The 17847-nt window shown below is 37.5% G+C and overlaps 1 protein-coding gene across 3 annotated transcripts in view; it reads right to left on the bottom strand.

The window, feature by feature from the left end:
- Positions 1–1960: 1960 nt before the first annotated feature.
- The window catches only part of LOC113058188 (dedicator of cytokinesis protein 10-like), a 97170-nt gene continuing 81283 nt past the window's right edge, over positions 1961–17847 (bottom strand). For all 3 annotated transcript variants that reach the window (XM_026225860.1, XM_026225859.1, XM_026225862.1), the window contains exons 40-56: positions 17264–17376; positions 17050–17165; positions 16067–16204; positions 13467–13649; positions 12388–12498; positions 11634–11849; positions 10826–10883; positions 10204–10302; positions 9648–9754; positions 9446–9568; positions 9251–9364; positions 6104–6250; positions 5800–6010; positions 4286–4476; positions 3531–3631; positions 2841–2979; positions 1961–2243 (exon numbers count right to left, since the gene is read on the bottom strand). In XM_026225860.1, coding sequence (XP_026081645.1) covers positions 2196–2243; positions 2841–2979; positions 3531–3631; positions 4286–4476; positions 5800–6010; positions 6104–6250; positions 9251–9364; positions 9446–9568; positions 9648–9754; positions 10204–10302; positions 10826–10883; positions 11634–11849; positions 12388–12498; positions 13467–13649; positions 16067–16204; positions 17050–17165; positions 17264–17376 — 2215 coding nt within the window. In that variant the 3' untranslated portion in view covers positions 1961–2195. The remainder of the gene's footprint in view (positions 2244–2840; positions 2980–3530; positions 3632–4285; positions 4477–5799; positions 6011–6103; positions 6251–9250; positions 9365–9445; positions 9569–9647; positions 9755–10203; positions 10303–10825; positions 10884–11633; positions 11850–12387; positions 12499–13466; positions 13650–16066; positions 16205–17049; positions 17166–17263; positions 17377–17847) is intronic.

Consider the following 17847-nt stretch of genomic DNA (forward strand, 5'->3'; position numbering starts at 1 on the left):
GTCAGTTCACCGATTCTTTTTACACTCTTTACAAATGAATGTTAAAGTAAGCATTCAGAAAACAATATTTTTTAAATATTCAGATGACACAGCCATCTTAAGTCTACTTTATGGAGACGATAATATAAGAAACATCTACCAGTCGGTTCGTCAACTGGTGTGATAAAAATGATTTAATAATAAATATAAAGAAAACGGAGGAGATTGTATTCGATCCCAACTGTATAGGTGACTAATGTTAAGTGGTCATACATGACCAAAACATCGCCCAAATGCAAACTTACAAGTATTTGGGTCTTTTTATAGACAGCTCACTTGGAGAACTCACACAGAATGGGTTTGCACTCGACTGACTCAGAGACTGTACTTCTTACTTCTTGTTTTACATTTGTAAGTCTTAAATCAACTGTTCTTCTTCTTTATATGTATGTATATATGCAGCAACATGTAGTCAACAACAAATTTCCTTTCGAGGACAATAAAGTATACTACTACTACTACTACTAAACATGAAGCAATGACTGTATTTGTCAAAATAATAAGCACAGCAACACTTTGAGACTTGCTCATCAAACTGTGTGTAAATGTAGTGAAGAACACCGCTGCTTATTCTCTGAGGACGTATCATGATCTCATATAAAAAGTGATTCGTGTGATATCGTTCCTCTGTGACGTTTTTGTTTTAGTTGTGGTCTGGATTCTGTAGAAGTCTGTTTCTGCCACTAGAAAAAAATTAAAAAATATAACTGTGATCCCGTTCCTCATAACTGCTTGTTTATAATCTTACAGTTCTGAGGAAAAAAAATGTGAGATAAAAAGTCACAATTACCCTTTTTACTTTTATTCAGTGTGTTAGTTATAAGCTTCTATAGGATTCTGCCATTGTTTAAAAGTATATGTATGTATATTTAATATTGTTATCATTATAGATATAGTGATTGGTGTGAAGGGATCTGAAATAAGCCAAGTGTACTTGTAAACTAATACTGCAGTTGCAAAGAAGTATAATTTTGTTATGCTAAAGTACATAAAATGAAGATTGAAAGTGTATTCTTATTTTTAATTAAAAAGAAGTGCTAAATAGTAATAGCAGACTGGAGTCTGAATTTGCAATCCAACTTTTTACATAAAAAACTGCTTTAATTTCAAACACAATATGTTTGATTGAATTAAAATATATATTACATATGCTGAACTACTGTTTTCAGTGGCTTGGCTGTATTTACAATAATGCATCTTTTGTAAAAAAAATAAATAAAAATAAAAACAAAATTCCCAAAATGTAAAGACAAAACCATCACTGCATCAGTGTATTTTTCACCTTTTGTGTTTGTATTTTATCTCGTTAGTTTTGTCTTTTCAGTTTTGTCTGTTGAAATTCTTCAAATGTTCAATGTTTACAAATCAAGGATATGCATTAATAACCAACACAAACACTCATATATCATATTTTAATATATAAAAAGAAACATTTGAAATTGTAATTTAAAATCCCTATTAAATTCCTATTTACAATTTACAACAGTACAGTAAAACATTGTCAATCCTATAAAATGTATAAAATAGCACATCTGTGTTTGAGAAATGAAGAGGAGCTGGGACCGGCAGACTGTGAGGAGCTTTCCATTCACTCCGGGACGAGAGATGTGTTCAACACTGTCAGAGATCAGAGTCAAAGATCTGCTTAGTCCAGGTCACTAAGATCACGGCTTCCTGAAGAGAACGGGCGTGTGTGTGTGTGTGAGAGAGAGACTGCGTGTGTGTGTGTGTGTGAGTGTGTGTGTGAGAGAGAGAGAGTGTGTGTGTGTGAGAGAGAGAGAGAGAGAGAGAGAGTGAGTGTGTGTGTGTGTGAGAGAGAGAGTGTGTGTGTGTGAGAGAGAGAGTGAGTGTGTGTGCGTGTGTGAGTGTGTGTGTGAGAGAGTGTGTGTGTGTGAGAGAGAGAGAGTGAGTGTGTGTGCGTGTGTGAGTGTGTGTGTGAGAGAGTGTGTGTGTGTGAGAGAGAGAGAGTGAGTGTGTGTGCGTGTGTGAGTGTGTGTGTGAGAGAGAGAGAGAGTGAGTGTTACTCAGGCAAAGACACGGCATTCTGCTTCATCTACAAAACTGCAAATCTTTTCCTTTATGTGTATTTCATTAAAATCAACAGTTTTGGTTGCTCCCTCTAGTCAGAAAATGTTGGCTAAGAGTGTGTGAGCAGCTCAGATGGCACTGTGGCGTTCGGTTCCGGGTTGTCTTGTGTACAGGATCTTTAAAAGGGGAAAAATACAGAAAAAACATGCCATTAACACACAAAGTAACGAGGCAGATCATCATTTAACATGCGTTTAACTCTTTCCCCGCCAGTGTGTTTTAAGACGTTGCCAGTCACCAACAGCATTTTTGACAATCGTCACTAAACTTGAATGGCCCCCACAATATTACATTATAATGTAATGAGCATGCAATTGGTCAAAAAAGAGAAACAAACCTTTGCTTTTAATCCAAACGTTTTATCCTTCTATCAATACCTGAATGTGGCTTAATTTCATAAAAAAAGCCTACATTGACAAAAACATCGTTTTTTTTAGCTTTTTGTTCATAAAGATGGGATTCAGATCGATGGATGGAGTAGTGCTAAACGAGTCGACAGCTGATTCAGTAACTTCAGGCAGTTTTGATTCAGCAGCTGCTCAGTGTTTGATGATGGTGTTATTTTACAGCTTCTGCTGGTGTTTTCTTCTGTGTTCTGATCCAGAGGTTCAGTCCTCTTTCAGAAGATGTGTAACAGCGCCCCATGGCACATATTTGAGTGAGAACGCGTAACGGCGAGGAAAGAGTGGTGTGTGCTGGAGAAGTGTGCTGACCTGCTCGTTCATGATGGCCGAGAGCTCGCTCAGCATGTCTCTGTGGTGAGCTTTCATCTCCTCCTGATACTCCAGCTGATCTTCTTTAATGAGACGCTCGTTCACCTTCAGGGCCTGACCGCACGCGTCTGCAAACTGCCTGCAGGACCACACACAACAAGCCCTTACACTTCTGATGACACTCATCTCTCTCAGGGCAATGCTCTTCCTTTAAAGACATCATGAAGGATCGAAGAATCGTGGTAGCAACCTGAGCGTATTTGCTTCAAGAGAGCAATCGTACATTTGTCTTGTGTTTTATTCCCTTCTTTTGTATCCATTCAGTCTGAGAGCTCTAAGATTAAACTATTCCTCAGATAGATGCTAATCATCTCAGTTTTACTGTCTCCTTCCACTCTTCCCTGCTGACAGAAGACTGTTGATAAAGTTTCAGGTAATAAACTAAATGCAATAAAACACTGATTTTGGGAAGCAGACAAGACTTGGTGTTTAACAGGTAACAGAACGGAGACTTTCGGACAGGACTTATAAATTATTGAAGTTTTTGAAATGAAATACGATTCTTTAAAACTTGACAAACGTACATTGCATTGATGTGTTTGCCACACATGGCATTAAAATAGCACCATAACGTTACGTGTAAAACACTCAGCATGAGGGGAAGTTGATTTGTGATGAATGCAGGAGCACCTGAAGATCTCTTTGAGGAGTTTGACTTGGTTGTCTGGGTATTTCTTGGCGTTCTTCTCCTCAAGGAAGGCTCGGGCGTAGGCCATGGGTCCAGCGTTTACCTAAAACAACAAATACATTCCTGAAAAACCTTCCTTTTCCACAGTCTCAGTCAAGATGCTCTATATCAAGAGTGAATCTGCTGCATATGTTACATACAAGGCAATGTATGATTTTCACATATGCACATTCTCTGTGTAGATGAAGATATAAGATTATAACTTATAGAAAATATCCATAGCAATGTTATATTTAGTACTTTATATTTGTAACTTTATCAAGACAACATATATATACAACTTATCTTTATGCAAGTTCATGCAATAAATTTTTAAATGCATGTTTTTTTATATTTACTTATATAACATCAAAGCAGGTTTTAGGACGGATATACAGTATACGTGACATATATGAGCAAATATGTATTACATAAATAAACATTAAAACTAAATGTATGTTAATACATGAACTTGTTCTAATTTCTAAAAGGTTTCATATGTTTTTACTTCATATGGCAATGTATTTCACATATGGAAATTTTTTTTTTATATATATATATTGAATTTGCATATGGTGTCACTTATGTAAGGATTTAGAAACGGCTAGATGTGCATTAAACTATTTTAAATACATGATATGGAGATATGGAAAAACTGCAGTATGACAGCAGGAGTATTTATCGGCTGTCATGTCTGTCTGTGTTGGACAGGGCTCACCTTGACACTGACGCTGCCCTGCAGTTTGAGCTGCAGCCGGATCATGTCCACCTCCTCCATCCCGCACAGCTGATTGAGCTCGGACACCTTCCGGCTCATCTCCTCGATGGCCACCTCGATGGGGTTCATCTCCGTGCTCTGCTGCTCCACCACCTCGATGCGCTTCTTCAGGAAGGGGAAGCTGGAGCTGGCTGCAGAAGCACACACAGCACAGGTCTGAGCGGGTCTGAACAAACGGTCACTCACATCCAATATATCCACATCCATCACCCGTTTTACTTTTGTATTGGAATTAAAAAAATTTTATGGGATAATTTGCTGAAAATAATCCTCCTCCTTATAATAAAGCATTGGAATGACAGTGACTGTAGACCAAAGTTGGGTTTGTTTAGCCAATAAATAAGGGATTTTGAGGTCATTTTTCCCATTAACAGCAGGCAGTCTGTGCAGTGGATGTCATGCTGGAAACTGAGCGTCTGACAGAGTTTTACAGTACAGTACAGTAGAGTGGTTTCATGAGTTGGAAGGGTGCAAAATGTTTCTAATTATCCAGCTGTCAGCAATGGCTTACACAGCCAAATGTCTTTAAAGCAATAGAAAAACAGAGGAAGAAGGAAGCTGAATGCTTGCAAGCGCTTGAGTTTCTGCCTCACAGACTCTTGTGAGAAGTATTGTGTAAATCAGTTGCTAGGTCAAACAGAAGCTGTGGGATGCCAAACAACGCTTACTATGGAAGCCCATATCTGCTACGGGACAACAATAATAATAATCACTTTAACTCAGAATTTAGATTTTTTTCCCCCCTTTTTTCAAATCTCCATTTATATTTCACAGTTCTGTCTTTTTTACTGAGAATTCTAAGAAAAAGTCAGAATTGTGACAAAATTTATATAAACTGAATATTTTCCTGGATATTCTCATTTTAACTCAAAATTGCACAAAAAAAAAAAAAAAAAAAAAAGACAAGACACATAAAGTCAGAAATTCAAGATGTAAGCTCTTTTTTTTTTTAATTGTGACATAAACAGATAATTTTGGTCTAAACACAAACTTCTGGCTTTTCCCATACAACTCTGAGTCTATATCTCACAATTCTCACTTTTATTTCTCAGAAATGCAATAATAAAAAAAAGTCAGATGTTTGACATATAAAGCCAGAATTGAAGTTTTCCTCACAATTCTGACTTTTTTTTTTTTTTTTTACAGAATTATCTTTTTTTGTTTCTACCACAGAATTAAAACGACAATTTATTTCACAATTATGAGTCTGCATCTCGCAATTCTGACTTTACATGTCGTAATTCAGACTTTTGTTTCTCAGAATCTAAACTAAAGAAATAATTGATGTATTGTGAGATAAAAAGTCACAGTTAACTTTTTTTTTAAAGCTTTAGCAGCTTACAGCACCTTTACATTGTTTTCATCATAAGGAAAGGTCTATAATCGTGATCTAGACCTCTCTATATGATGAAAACAAAGTGTTTCCGGTTGGATTGAGTGTTAATTTGTCTCACTGGTCAGGATGGTTTTTCTCTTGCACTGCTCCTCCACGTCTCCGTGTTTCTTTCCAGAAAGAGTGAAGGGCGTCTCAAAGACGAAGCGGTTGATGTTGTGATGGCGCTCAAAGTCGGTCTTCTTCTCCAGCTGTTCCTTCTCATTGAAATAAGGCACTACGTAGGTCACCTGGATGTAGGCGAATCTGGGGTCCAGGTCTTTGGGATTCACCTGCGAAAACAATCCTGTCATCCTAGTGACTATACAACAGATCCACAGTGATTCAGAGCAGAGATCATACACACAGAGGTACAGCACACACACCTTGTTGGAGTCCTGGATCATCTTGACGTTATCCGCTCCGAACTTGTCTGAGTAGAGTTTGAGGAGTCTTTGAGAAATCTCCGACAGTCCTGTGAGCTTGGGCTCCTTGTAGATAAACTCCTTACTCTCCTCTTCCTCAAAGAAGCCCTGGAGAACACATCACAGCACATGAACATCCACAGAAGTGTCTCGTATCTGTGCGGTTTCAGGTTGAACTGTTCATCTACCAGCACAGACTTCAGCCGGCTGCTCATCTGTCCTTCTTTAAACATCTTTATTTTTACTTTATACAGTGGTATTTAATAAATGAATAAATGTCAACGTTATCCTCAAGTAAATATTATGTGATGTACATCTTTTACTCAATATTTTCAGTGTGGACTGATCATTGCATCTTCGATTAACATTGGTGTTTCATTCCTGAAGGATTCTGGGTGTTTGAACGAATCAGTCATGATTCACGATTCATTCATAAAGACATTTGTTAAATTCATACTACATACTAGTACACTACTCTTACTATTTTAGCATATCTTTATAATGTAGAAACCGTAAGAGAAGTATACTAGTACACACTTCTGATATCAGCATGATTTATTCCCGAATGAAATCAGCCGTTTTGAATGAATCGTTTGAATGACTGAATCAATGACTCACTTATCAAGACTTAAAACTACTGGTGGCTTTTAGTTTCATATTTAAATTATCATTTCATAGTTATATATTCAGTATATTTTATATTAATCTCCTAAAATTATTTGTGTCCCTGGAGCACAAAAACAGTCTAAAGTCTCTGGGTTATATTTGTAGCAATAACCATTGCATGGGTTAAAATTACAGATTTTTCTTTTATGTCTAAAATCATTAGGATATTAAGTAAAGATCATGTTCCATTAGTACATTTCCTTCTGTAAATATATCAAAACTTCATTTTGATTAGTATATGCATGGATAATTCCTTAATTTGGACAAATCTAAAGGTGATTTTCTCAGAATTTCGATATTTTTTTTCCAGATTTTCAAATAGTTGTATTTCGGCCGAATACTGTCCTCCGAACAAACCACACATCAAGTGAATGAGATTTAAGACTGGTTTTGTGGTCCAGGGTAACATTATGCAATTGTAACTGTAGTGTAAATGCATTCATGGCATCTCTGGGCTGCATTAAATAGTCTGTGTAAGTACATCTACATGTACTTCTGGAGAGGCAACATGGATTATACTGATATTCATTTCACTTGACTTGTGTCTAGAGTATCTATTTATTTAATAAATATATGAATTGTTATGAAATATAACACGTACATTTAATAAGGTTATCAAATTGTGCCTAAAGGTCAAAGACTGTGCCTGGAAAGCAATTTAATGGGAAAATATCCCTTATTTCTTTGTCACTTTTTGTATTTAGTGAGATACAAGACAGATATTTAGAGCTACAAACCAATGTGTTTATGATTACGATAATGTATTCAAATAAAATGATAACAAATACCAGTTTGCAATATCAAGCAGTGTAGCAGACAGTTTTTGTACAGTAAAATAACTAGAAGTGAATGTCACTAGAAGCACATTGAAGATACAAACAGCCACAGCTGCTCTTATGATAAAGATAATGTGGATCAAAAGCCCAACCGTTAACACAACAGTAAAAGCAACACAATGACAAAGCACAATGAACTCAACTTCTGTAATGAAGGTATTTAGATATAGTCTCTGTCTGAAATACACTGATATTACACACATTATAGATGCTCAGGATTAGATCTGCAGAGGAGAATGAGCATGTTCGGGATCAAACCATGTAAGACTCGTGTCACACACATTATTAACATGTAGTGAGAGTTTAGGAGTGTTAAACCATGAAGAGATGGTCACTTGAACCGAACTTACCACTGCCTGATATATACACAACACACAGGAGAGAACAGGAGAGAGTTTAAACACACTGATGTCTGAGATCAGAAAAACATGTATTTACCTTCAGTGCCTGGAATAATAAAGCTTGAGTGAACTCAGAATTGAATTTGAGTGTCTGTATCTTTGATCTTCTACATCAGTTTGTATTGATTTACTGCCTGATTTGAGATTTCTATCACAGTTTTAAAGTGTGTTGAGGTTTAAAGGCCTATTCACAAACCAAGACATCAACTCGTCATGTTTCAACATGAGTCCACTGACAAATGAATAAATGTTTGCTATAGACAGACTCTAGCTATGACCTTGGGCGAGCTAAAATGATTTTCCACAATCAGCAATGGAATAGAAAATGAGCATAGACTACATAAAATAAAAATGGCCCTTTTTCCGAAATTCTGGCAGTTTTTAACGTAAAAAGTGCAACTTATGAGGAAATATTATAAGATGAAAATGCAGTTCCCAATAAAATAGCCAAATATAAAGTGGGACCTAACTCTCTTAGTCTGTCTAGTCTCTCGCAGGGTTTTCCAAATTAAACAATGACAAACAAAATTATTCTTTTTTTTTTTTTTTTTTTTTTTAAATTAAACATTTGAGCAAATTCAGATTTTATTTATAATGGAAATAAGTTGTAATAAGCAAAAAAGAAAATAGATAATATAATATAATATAATATAATATAATATAATATAATATAATATAATATAATATAATATAATATAATATAATATATTGATCTACATTAAGAACAATTTTGGCTTACATTTAAAAAATATGTACAGATTCCACTGTGACTTACTGTTCTTCATATATTTTGTGAAAATAAATACATTTGATTAATATTAAATCAAAATAAATGAATTATAATTCAGAGTATTTCAGTTTTCAAAATAATCTTTTTTTCTCAGTGATGTTATGAGCCTAAAAAATAACATATTGCAATAAATCTGTTAAAATGAAAAGTCTGTCATCATTTACTCCCCACCAGCTGTTCGATTACCAGCAGTCTTCAAAATATCTTCTTTTATGTTCAACATAAGAAAGCAACTCACACAGGTTTGGAGCGACATGAGGGAGAGTAAATAATGACGGAGTTTGATTCAGATTTGGGTGAACTGTCTCTTTAAAGTCAATATGAGATAGCAGAGCTTTTCTTAGCAGAGAACAGTGCAGGAACAGCAGTGAGTTACGTAACAAGCGCAGACTTGTGAAGTGTTTGCGTGTCTCACCTGTCCGTAGAAAGCCACGCGGTAGTAGCGTCCGAACAGGCGTTTCTCCGAGTTCACCACCTCTGTCACCTTCAGGTACGAGCGATGGATGTCATAGTACAGCTCTGATAACCGCTGCAGGACACACAGATACAGTTCACACACACGTCCTGGTGTTTTCCCATCAGCCCCATCACTGATAATCAGTGGACGTACCTTGAAGTCCCGTCTCTTCTCGAAGACAGCTATGACAGGTTTGTTGATGTCTGCGATGAGCTCGTATCTCTCAGACTTCCAGAGGTAGTCCACACACATCTCCAGCTGCTCCACCAGTGTGTCCTGCAGGAGAGAGAGAGAGAGAGAGAGCTCAGCACATTACACACACTCGCCGCTCTGAGATGTGAGGGGGGTCCTGTACCTCTGTGTACGGGGTGTCCTGAGTGCCGGCGTCCTCCTTCATCGCTCCCTCCTCTCTCACATTAGGAGAGATGTTCATGAAGGCGGACCAGCCCATGCTGAATGAAGCTGCGGGGTCACAGAGAGCATGTTATTCACTCATTCATCTATGCATCTTATAACAGTTAGTTCATCTCAACACATTAATCTTTGTATTTTCATAAAACAAGAAAATTATTTTTGCAGTGTGACATCACCAACTGATTGGACACCAAGGATGTAAAACTTAGCTTCTGGAAAAGGTCAAGTATGAAACTAAATTCTTCTACCTAGACATTTTAGGAAATCTGTTCCTTGCAAAATGTTCATTTGGTTTAGTTAGTGTGGCAAACTTTTCTGTAAAGCTGCTATGAAACGATATGTACTGTGAAAACAGTGACAGAACTGATTAACTAAGGTTAAACTGATTAACTTGTTAACTAATCCGCTTGAGAAGTAGCTCTGTAATGATAATAACTCAGTGTTTTAGTTTAGGCAGTAAGACAGACTGGGACCCTGATGGGGTGAAGAACACTCACTTTCTCCATCTCGGGGAGTTAGTAAGGGGCTAGAGTTAATGACACAGGCTCCATCTGTGCTCACACTTGGGATCCGACTCTTCTCAGACTTCCAGTAACCTGTGATTGCAGAGAGGCGTCAGGTTTAACACAGGTTTAATCACAAGCTAGGGATGAGCAGTACGACGGGACGCACCGTCCAAGAGCCACTCAGACAAACTGCTATAGTGTTAATTGCATTTTCAGTAAAAATAGCTATATTATGATCCTGCTAACATTATATTCACTTAGCCATACTGTAATAATCATGTAGCTCACACTGCTCACCCCTAATTCAAGCGCTCCAGCCATGCATCTACTGTAATCATGCATCTACGCCAGCATGCACACACACAATCGGCTTGAATGCATCTAAAACTCACAGTATAAGGAATAAAGCAAGAGGCAGGAAGCAGCTAGGAGCAATGTTCATTATGAAGTGCAGCACTTGAAAAAACAACAACAAATGAGCAGCACTGACCAAACAGCAGGTCAAACGAAAGCTCAAGGGAAAGCCTGTTTATGCAATGTTTGCCAAATACAGTCGATAGCACATTGATAGCAGTGATTGCTTAAATGCTGATCTCCACAAGCGGCAGCTCACCTCTCCTCCTCAGAGACTCTGCTATAAGTGCTGAGATGTGGATATAGCACATGGCCGCCTGAAGTGGACAGTTAAAAGTGTTTTTAAATGTCACTGGTAATGAACAAAAGCATTGGCACTTTTTATCAAATTCACATCTGAGGCACTGACATCTGCATGAATGAGGCTTTAAAGTAACTGTGTACCCAATGTAACACTGCATCAGTGTCTCATCAGTGGATGCTCTGCAGTGGATGGGTGCCGTCAGAATGAGAGTAAAAATATCACAATAATCCACAGCACTCCAGTCCATCAGTGAACATCTGGAGAAGATAAAAGCTGCAACAAATCCATCAAGACGAAACCCTTCAACCCTTCGCTTCTGGTCAAAATATCCATAATCACACTACCTAGTAATCATTCATAATAACGCTCAAGTCCATCTCCTGTTGTCTCTCTCAGCCAGATTCTCCCACATATTTGTTAAGAGCTGTTTTGGCTTGTAAATGGTGTTTGATCTGATCAGATTTCTCTCTTGATTCAGACCAGATGCACTTCTCTCTAGACTAGAGGAAGAGGATCATGGACTCAAATTAGAGTTAAAACACCTTAATGATGTTTGTTTCTTATAAGCACACATCTTTTGTCTTCTCCAGATGTTCACTGATGAACTGGAGTGCTGTGGATTATTGTGATGTTTTTATCAGTTGTTTGGACTCTCATTCTGACGGCACCCATTCACTGCAGAGCATGTCTTCTTCTAGCATCTTGTTTCGTGTTCCTCAAGCTCATTCATGCGTTAATCCAGCTAATCAAAAGTCCTCCTGACCTCAGACAGGTCTCCGTTTCGGACGTGGATCTTGGCCATGCTCTCCAGCCAGGTGCGTCTGAGCTCAGGTGTGCTAGCGTAGGAGTTAGCGAGGCTGTACTGCAGGTCCACCAACATCTCCGGGTCCTTCTCGTGCTCTTTCATTTGGGAGGTGGCCATCAGGACGGTGCGTATCCTCTTGGTCAGGTCCTTCACCTCAGCCGGGAACGTGGTGTTCTGGAACAAAGAAAATGATCTGTTGTTTGATACAGCACAAGTTTGTCTTTCATTACTAAAATCGTCCTTGCTCTCAAATCATGATTGCATGCATTTAACAACGGCTTCTTGAGGAGTTTTGCAATGTTTAATCTTCATTAACTTTAAAACAGTGGTTTTTCTAGCCATTCATCAGTACTGGCAAAAAAATGTGCCCATACTTTGATATTGATATGGGGTTGGATATAAATAGATATAAATCATCTTTACGTGCAGGACAGAGTTGTTCACAAGATGCACATGCAATAAAGAGCTGGTTGGTTGTCAGCAAATGATGGAAGGCATTTGCGAGGTTTTGTCTACACTGGCTTGCATATAATTATCCACCTCTTATTGTCTCATAAAATACTATTTCAGCTGCAAACAATCAAGTGAATGAATCAAACTGAATCGAAAACCATTTTAGCAACTAAGTTCATATTTTGATTTTGTGGTTTGAAATCTCTCACTATTTTTGCAGTACCACAGTCTTAAAGTGTGTTGTGTGCTGAACTCTCACTTTGAGCGGCGTGTCTCCGTTGGCGAAGTTGTTGATGATGGCCAGAGACTGCTGGAAGCGTGAACCACCGATACCTGAATCAGCGATCAGCTGACTTACAGATTTAATCACCTGCAGGAGAAGAAGAAGAAACCCAAATCAGCTTCAGTGTTTCTCACATTCAGTCCTCAAACCAGCCAGTCATTCACCCACACACAAGGCACAAAGTGCACTTTAGACATTCGACTTAGTGACTTTGTAACTCCATACATTAGTGACTGTCTGATTAATATCTGCTAACACTTTATTTTGATGGAAATTCTACTGACTCTCTAAGTACATGTTAACTTACAAACAACATTCCAATCAACCAATCAGAATTGAGATACAACTTTTCAGAAAATATCTGTTTTGGGCTTAAAATCAGTGTTAGGTGCTTCTACACTTGATAATCAGCTATCATTTCCCACTGATTTTAGGAATAAATTATGGGTTAGGTTAGGTTTAAGGGTAGGGATTGGGTTAAGTCTATATTTTTGGACAATAATGTTGATCCAGGATCATCATCAGATGTTGATCCAGTAACATGTCTTAATTGGCAAAATCATGGCGAAGACCTGTATTAACTAAGACAAACAGCTGAACACTTACACCAGAACCAAGAGGAACCCAAATCTGAGAGAATAAATGAGACTTAATGAGCAAACACAAATGAATCAGTAACCATTAAAAACAAACAGGCAGGAAACCGAGGAGACCTGAACTCATTTAAAGATAGAAAACGGCTGATGAAACTGAGAACAGAAAAAACAAACAGAAAAGTGACAATGCCGCTTCGTTCTAAAAATACAACGACTTCATGCTCAAAATACGACTTTATTCTAAAAATATTACAACTTCAATCTTGTATTGCTATGAATTCGTTCTTGTAATTTCGATTTGTAATTTAAAATGCTGTTGTAAATTCCAAATGAATGAGAGTCAGTTGACATGTGTCTGCAAAGTCACTCATAGTTCGTAGAATGTCTAAAGTGGACTATCAAAATAAAACGTAACCCAAAAACAGACACCCACACAGGAGAGGAGCAGAGTGACCTGACCTGCAGGTGTGAGCGGACGATGCATTTGCCCTCCGTGAACTCAAAGTTCCTCCTCATGAGGAAGTAGAGCAGCGCCGAGGCTTCGGTCTGAGTGGAGCTGGAGCGATGGTTACAGCACTTCAGGATCTCGTAACACAGACTGCCACACAGATCCGCATTACCCTGGAAAAACGTGGACGGGAACTGAAGAGGAAGAGAGAGAGAGTCAGAGATCTACTGACTTTAGTTTCAGAGTTGCTGCTTGTTAATGAACCCTCCAAAATTATTATGGTTATATTTCAACTTTGAATGAAAAAGGGTTTGTACCCAGGGTCCCAAATTTAGTTGATGCCAATGTTAAATTGCCAAGATAATTCTTGTAGGTTGTGAAACTGTATTTTGCATTGTCCTTATGACAATAGGGTTATTTTGATGTTTTACTTGTGACAACAAGAGAAGATCAACATGACCATCAGATGTCATTTACTCTGATAAACTCCACCTGTCATAAAACATGAAATTAAACAGTCATTTTGTTCCTCTTATTGTTGGTGTGGTGGCTTAATTCAAGTTCTAATTCATTTATGAGTCTCCACAAAAACATTGAAAAAAAAAATGCTTTCTAGCATCCCTGATAAACTTCCAGAGTTTCCCCACTGAAGTAAAGTTGTTCAAATTGCACAATTTATGACTGGTAAGTTCTTGAGTAGGTTTTGGTCTACTAAAGGGGTTTAAATAGATTGGGTGACACACCACAGGTGAACCCAATAATTACAAATAGAAATATAACTGCATGCAGCAATTAAGTAATTAAAGCCATTTTAAGATGATTTTAGTCAAAATGGCAGAAAAATTATGAATACAACCACTAGTAATATGATTAAAGGTTGTTCACTTTTGACCAATAGGTGGCGCTATTATCAAATTGATGTGGTGTGTTCAGTGTGAGATGACAATGGTACATTCAAAGTTTGGTGTTAATATGCCAATGCTTTTTAGAGATACAGCCAACGGACAGGAAGTTTGACTCAGTATGGCACAATTGGTATTTAAATAGCTGATGCCACTGTTGTTTGACTTGATATGTCACAGCATCAGAGATGGGAAGTTCAGGGGCCAAAGAGTAAAAGCTCTGCCATATTTTTGCTCCACTGATGAACTGAGCAGCTGATTTCACCAGAGGAGGAACCAAGTCATTCCTTCCAAGTCACAAACGAGTCTTGAGTCAAATCCCAAGTCATCAAAGAGTTAAAATCAATGAGATAATTAAGTGACTAATTAAATGATGATTTAATTGAGCAAAAATATGGCAGGACTTTTACTCTTTGGCCCCAGGACTTCCCACCTCTGCACAGCAGATACAAAGCATCAGTCTTGTGATTTTTGGCCAAGCCATTCAGAAGTTATATCTCCTGACCACTAGGTGGCACTGTGCTGAAACTGTGCAGGTAGCTTCAGGTCATAGTTATCATAAAACACACCAAGTTTGGTTTGTATATGCTAAACCAGAGTTTAGGATCCCTGTGCTAAAGCATTGCAGAGATTTAACTCAGGTCCATTTTGGTGTTATCTTTAATTTGTTTGAGCATTTTTTTCAAGAACGGTTTGATTAATCAACTGGAATTCCAGAACTTTTTGCCAGCATGGTTTTTAGATGATCTGAACCAATTTTGGTGGAAATCAGACAAACCGTCTAGGATGAGTTTAAGCAAGCAGGTTTTTTGTATAATTGAAAATTGTGAAAAATCTTGACTGTTGATGACTGTTTCTTGAACCAGTATCCTGCAATGTGTCTGTGGCTCAACGGCTGTTTCTATAAAGTTGGGGAGTTTGAACATTGCAAGGACAGTCTGGTGCTTCTGACTCACAGCCTGTTTTAATTTTATAATTATAATAATTTTCCAATGATGATTCAAACGCAAGTTTTGTGCAAACAGAGTAGAGTAGGCTTGTTTGTTGTTTCTCAGATCATAAATGCACACATGGTTTTATGTTTACGCAGTGTGATACGCAATGCAATGCGTAAAAAGACAGTATAAGTCATTATAATCAGTAATTATGTCCTGGATGCAACAAATACCTCATTTGTAATGGGTTTTATTGGTTTTGTCTGGATCGTGAACAAATCTTCTTAGTGAACTGGTTGAATCAGTTTACCAAATAGAACTGAATCATTTGAAATGGTTCGCGTCTCTTGTACGCAGTAATCCACAAATTACTTAAGTTATTCAGTTTATAAACATGCCCTATTTAGTCATAAACACTCCCTTTACATTGACTGAACTGCTAAAAGAGAACCGATTTTATAACTCATTCATTTAAATTGTATTAAGTCTTAAAGTTCTGCATAATTAAGGGCGTGGCCACTTGAGTGACAGGTGGATTGCTGCTGCTGACACTGCCTTTGGGGAAAGTAGGCGTGGTTTCAGCAACCAGTTCCCAATTTTCATTTATCCATGAGTGACGCACGGTGGCATGTTGCCAAGATGGTGACAGCCGGCCCCCGCCCACTTTGAGCTTCAAAAACACTCTTCTGAAAACTACGGGTGATGTCACGGACACTACGTCCATGTTTTATACAGTCTTTATTTGAAGGCACGTGAAAGGGGAAAGAGTGAAACCTTGTGAATGAAGAGGCGCAGGGCGGTGAAGACGTGTCTGAGGGTGCTGGTGGACTGGTTGATCTGGAAGAACAGCAGGTACGTGTCAAACACTTTCTTCATCAAAGAGTTTTGCCCGTCATCATGCTGCAACCATTTCTGCAGAAGAAGAGAAGACAGCAGGAGTTAGTCCTCTTAAAGAAAACACACTTGTGTCCACTAGATGTCAACATAACCAGAATCAGTCGAAGAGTTACAGATTGTAAATACTGCAGTGATTTTTCTCCTATTTTTCTCAAATAGGACAGTGATCAGATATTTTAATGGCATAATTGATTGATATATACATTTATATTAAACTTAATATTGGCTTATGTAGTTTAATGTGATTTTGTTAAGCAGTGAAGCAGTTTTGTTTAGAGATATTACTTATATTTAAAATACGTTTGTCCAACCAAAGTCATTACTTTCATAATTTACACACACATCAGATGTTTTGGCTCAAACAGAGAGATTTGAACATTATACACTCTACCGATCAAAAGTTTGGGATCAAAATGATTATTCATGTTTTTTTTTCTACTTGAGTTTCTTCTTCTCATCAAGGCTGTATTTATTTGATAAAAATACAGGAAAATGTAATATTATGAAATATTATTATGATATAAAATAACGTTTTTCTGTTTTAATATACCTTAAAATCTAATTTATTTCTGTGATGTGCAGCTGTATTTTCAGCATCATTACTCTTCAGTTTCACATGATCTTTAGAAATCATTCTAATATGATGATTTATTATCACTGTTATTGACTGTTGTGCTGCTTAATATTTTTTTTTTGGAACCTGTGATTCCTTTTTAAGGATTCTTTGATGAATAAAAAGTTAAAAAGAAGAGCATTTATTTAAAATTCATTCAAAAAGTCAGTCAGTACATTTTCTTTTTGTTTCTTGTTGATGTTTATGTTGAGAGCATATACTGGGATATATTTCCACATCATATTACCTTGTGATGATGAACAAACAGATCCAGAATATCCAACACTGTCAGAGAGACTTCAGTAGAAAGATTGGCCTCAATATCTGTAGGGCTGACGTTTTCTCCTTCAGACGCATTTCCATCTAACACACACACACACACACGCTAGAGTTATGACACACATACTTTGACTCAGTTCAGTGATTGACATTTTTCAGCTGGTTGTGGTGAGTGTGTTTACTCGTGGTCTCCATCATGTGCAGTAGTTTGGGGTTGGTGAGGGCGTTCTTCCCCCTGATGATGGGCATGGTCTGTGAGCGGACGTGTCTGTGCCCGTCCTGAGAAGAGAGCATCCTGGAAACAGCAGTGGATTCATCAGTTAGCAATAATATAATCCAGAGATGTCTTGACAATAACAGAGAAAACTCAATTCCCCCTATTTCTCCACTCTCTTGGCTGGTACTTTAATGGTTTACAGACTGTCAACAGTATAGGATCTTAGTAAACTGTGAATGCGTGTGCACTAGGTTTTCAGCTACAAAATAAACACTGAAGTAGCTTTTCATTTTCTTTGTAACAACAGAGACATATAACAGGGTTTATGCAAATGAAGGAAAATTTAAGACGCTTTAAGACCTTTTTAAGATACTACATTTACTTGAGAAGCAAAATTAAAGAAGATATTAAGTCTTTTATTATGAATTTGTGATTAAAACATGAATACATATCTACCAAAGGGCTCAGAAAAACCTACTTAATTAGAACTGGTTTTAATGCCTCATAGACATTCATTTGTTTTTGTTTTATGCATAAACTTACTTATTT

This window comes from Carassius auratus, chromosome 40 (genome assembly GCF_003368295.1).
Source record: "Carassius auratus strain Wakin chromosome 40, ASM336829v1, whole genome shotgun sequence".
Lineage (NCBI taxonomy): Eukaryota > Metazoa > Chordata > Actinopteri > Cypriniformes > Cyprinidae > Carassius > Carassius auratus.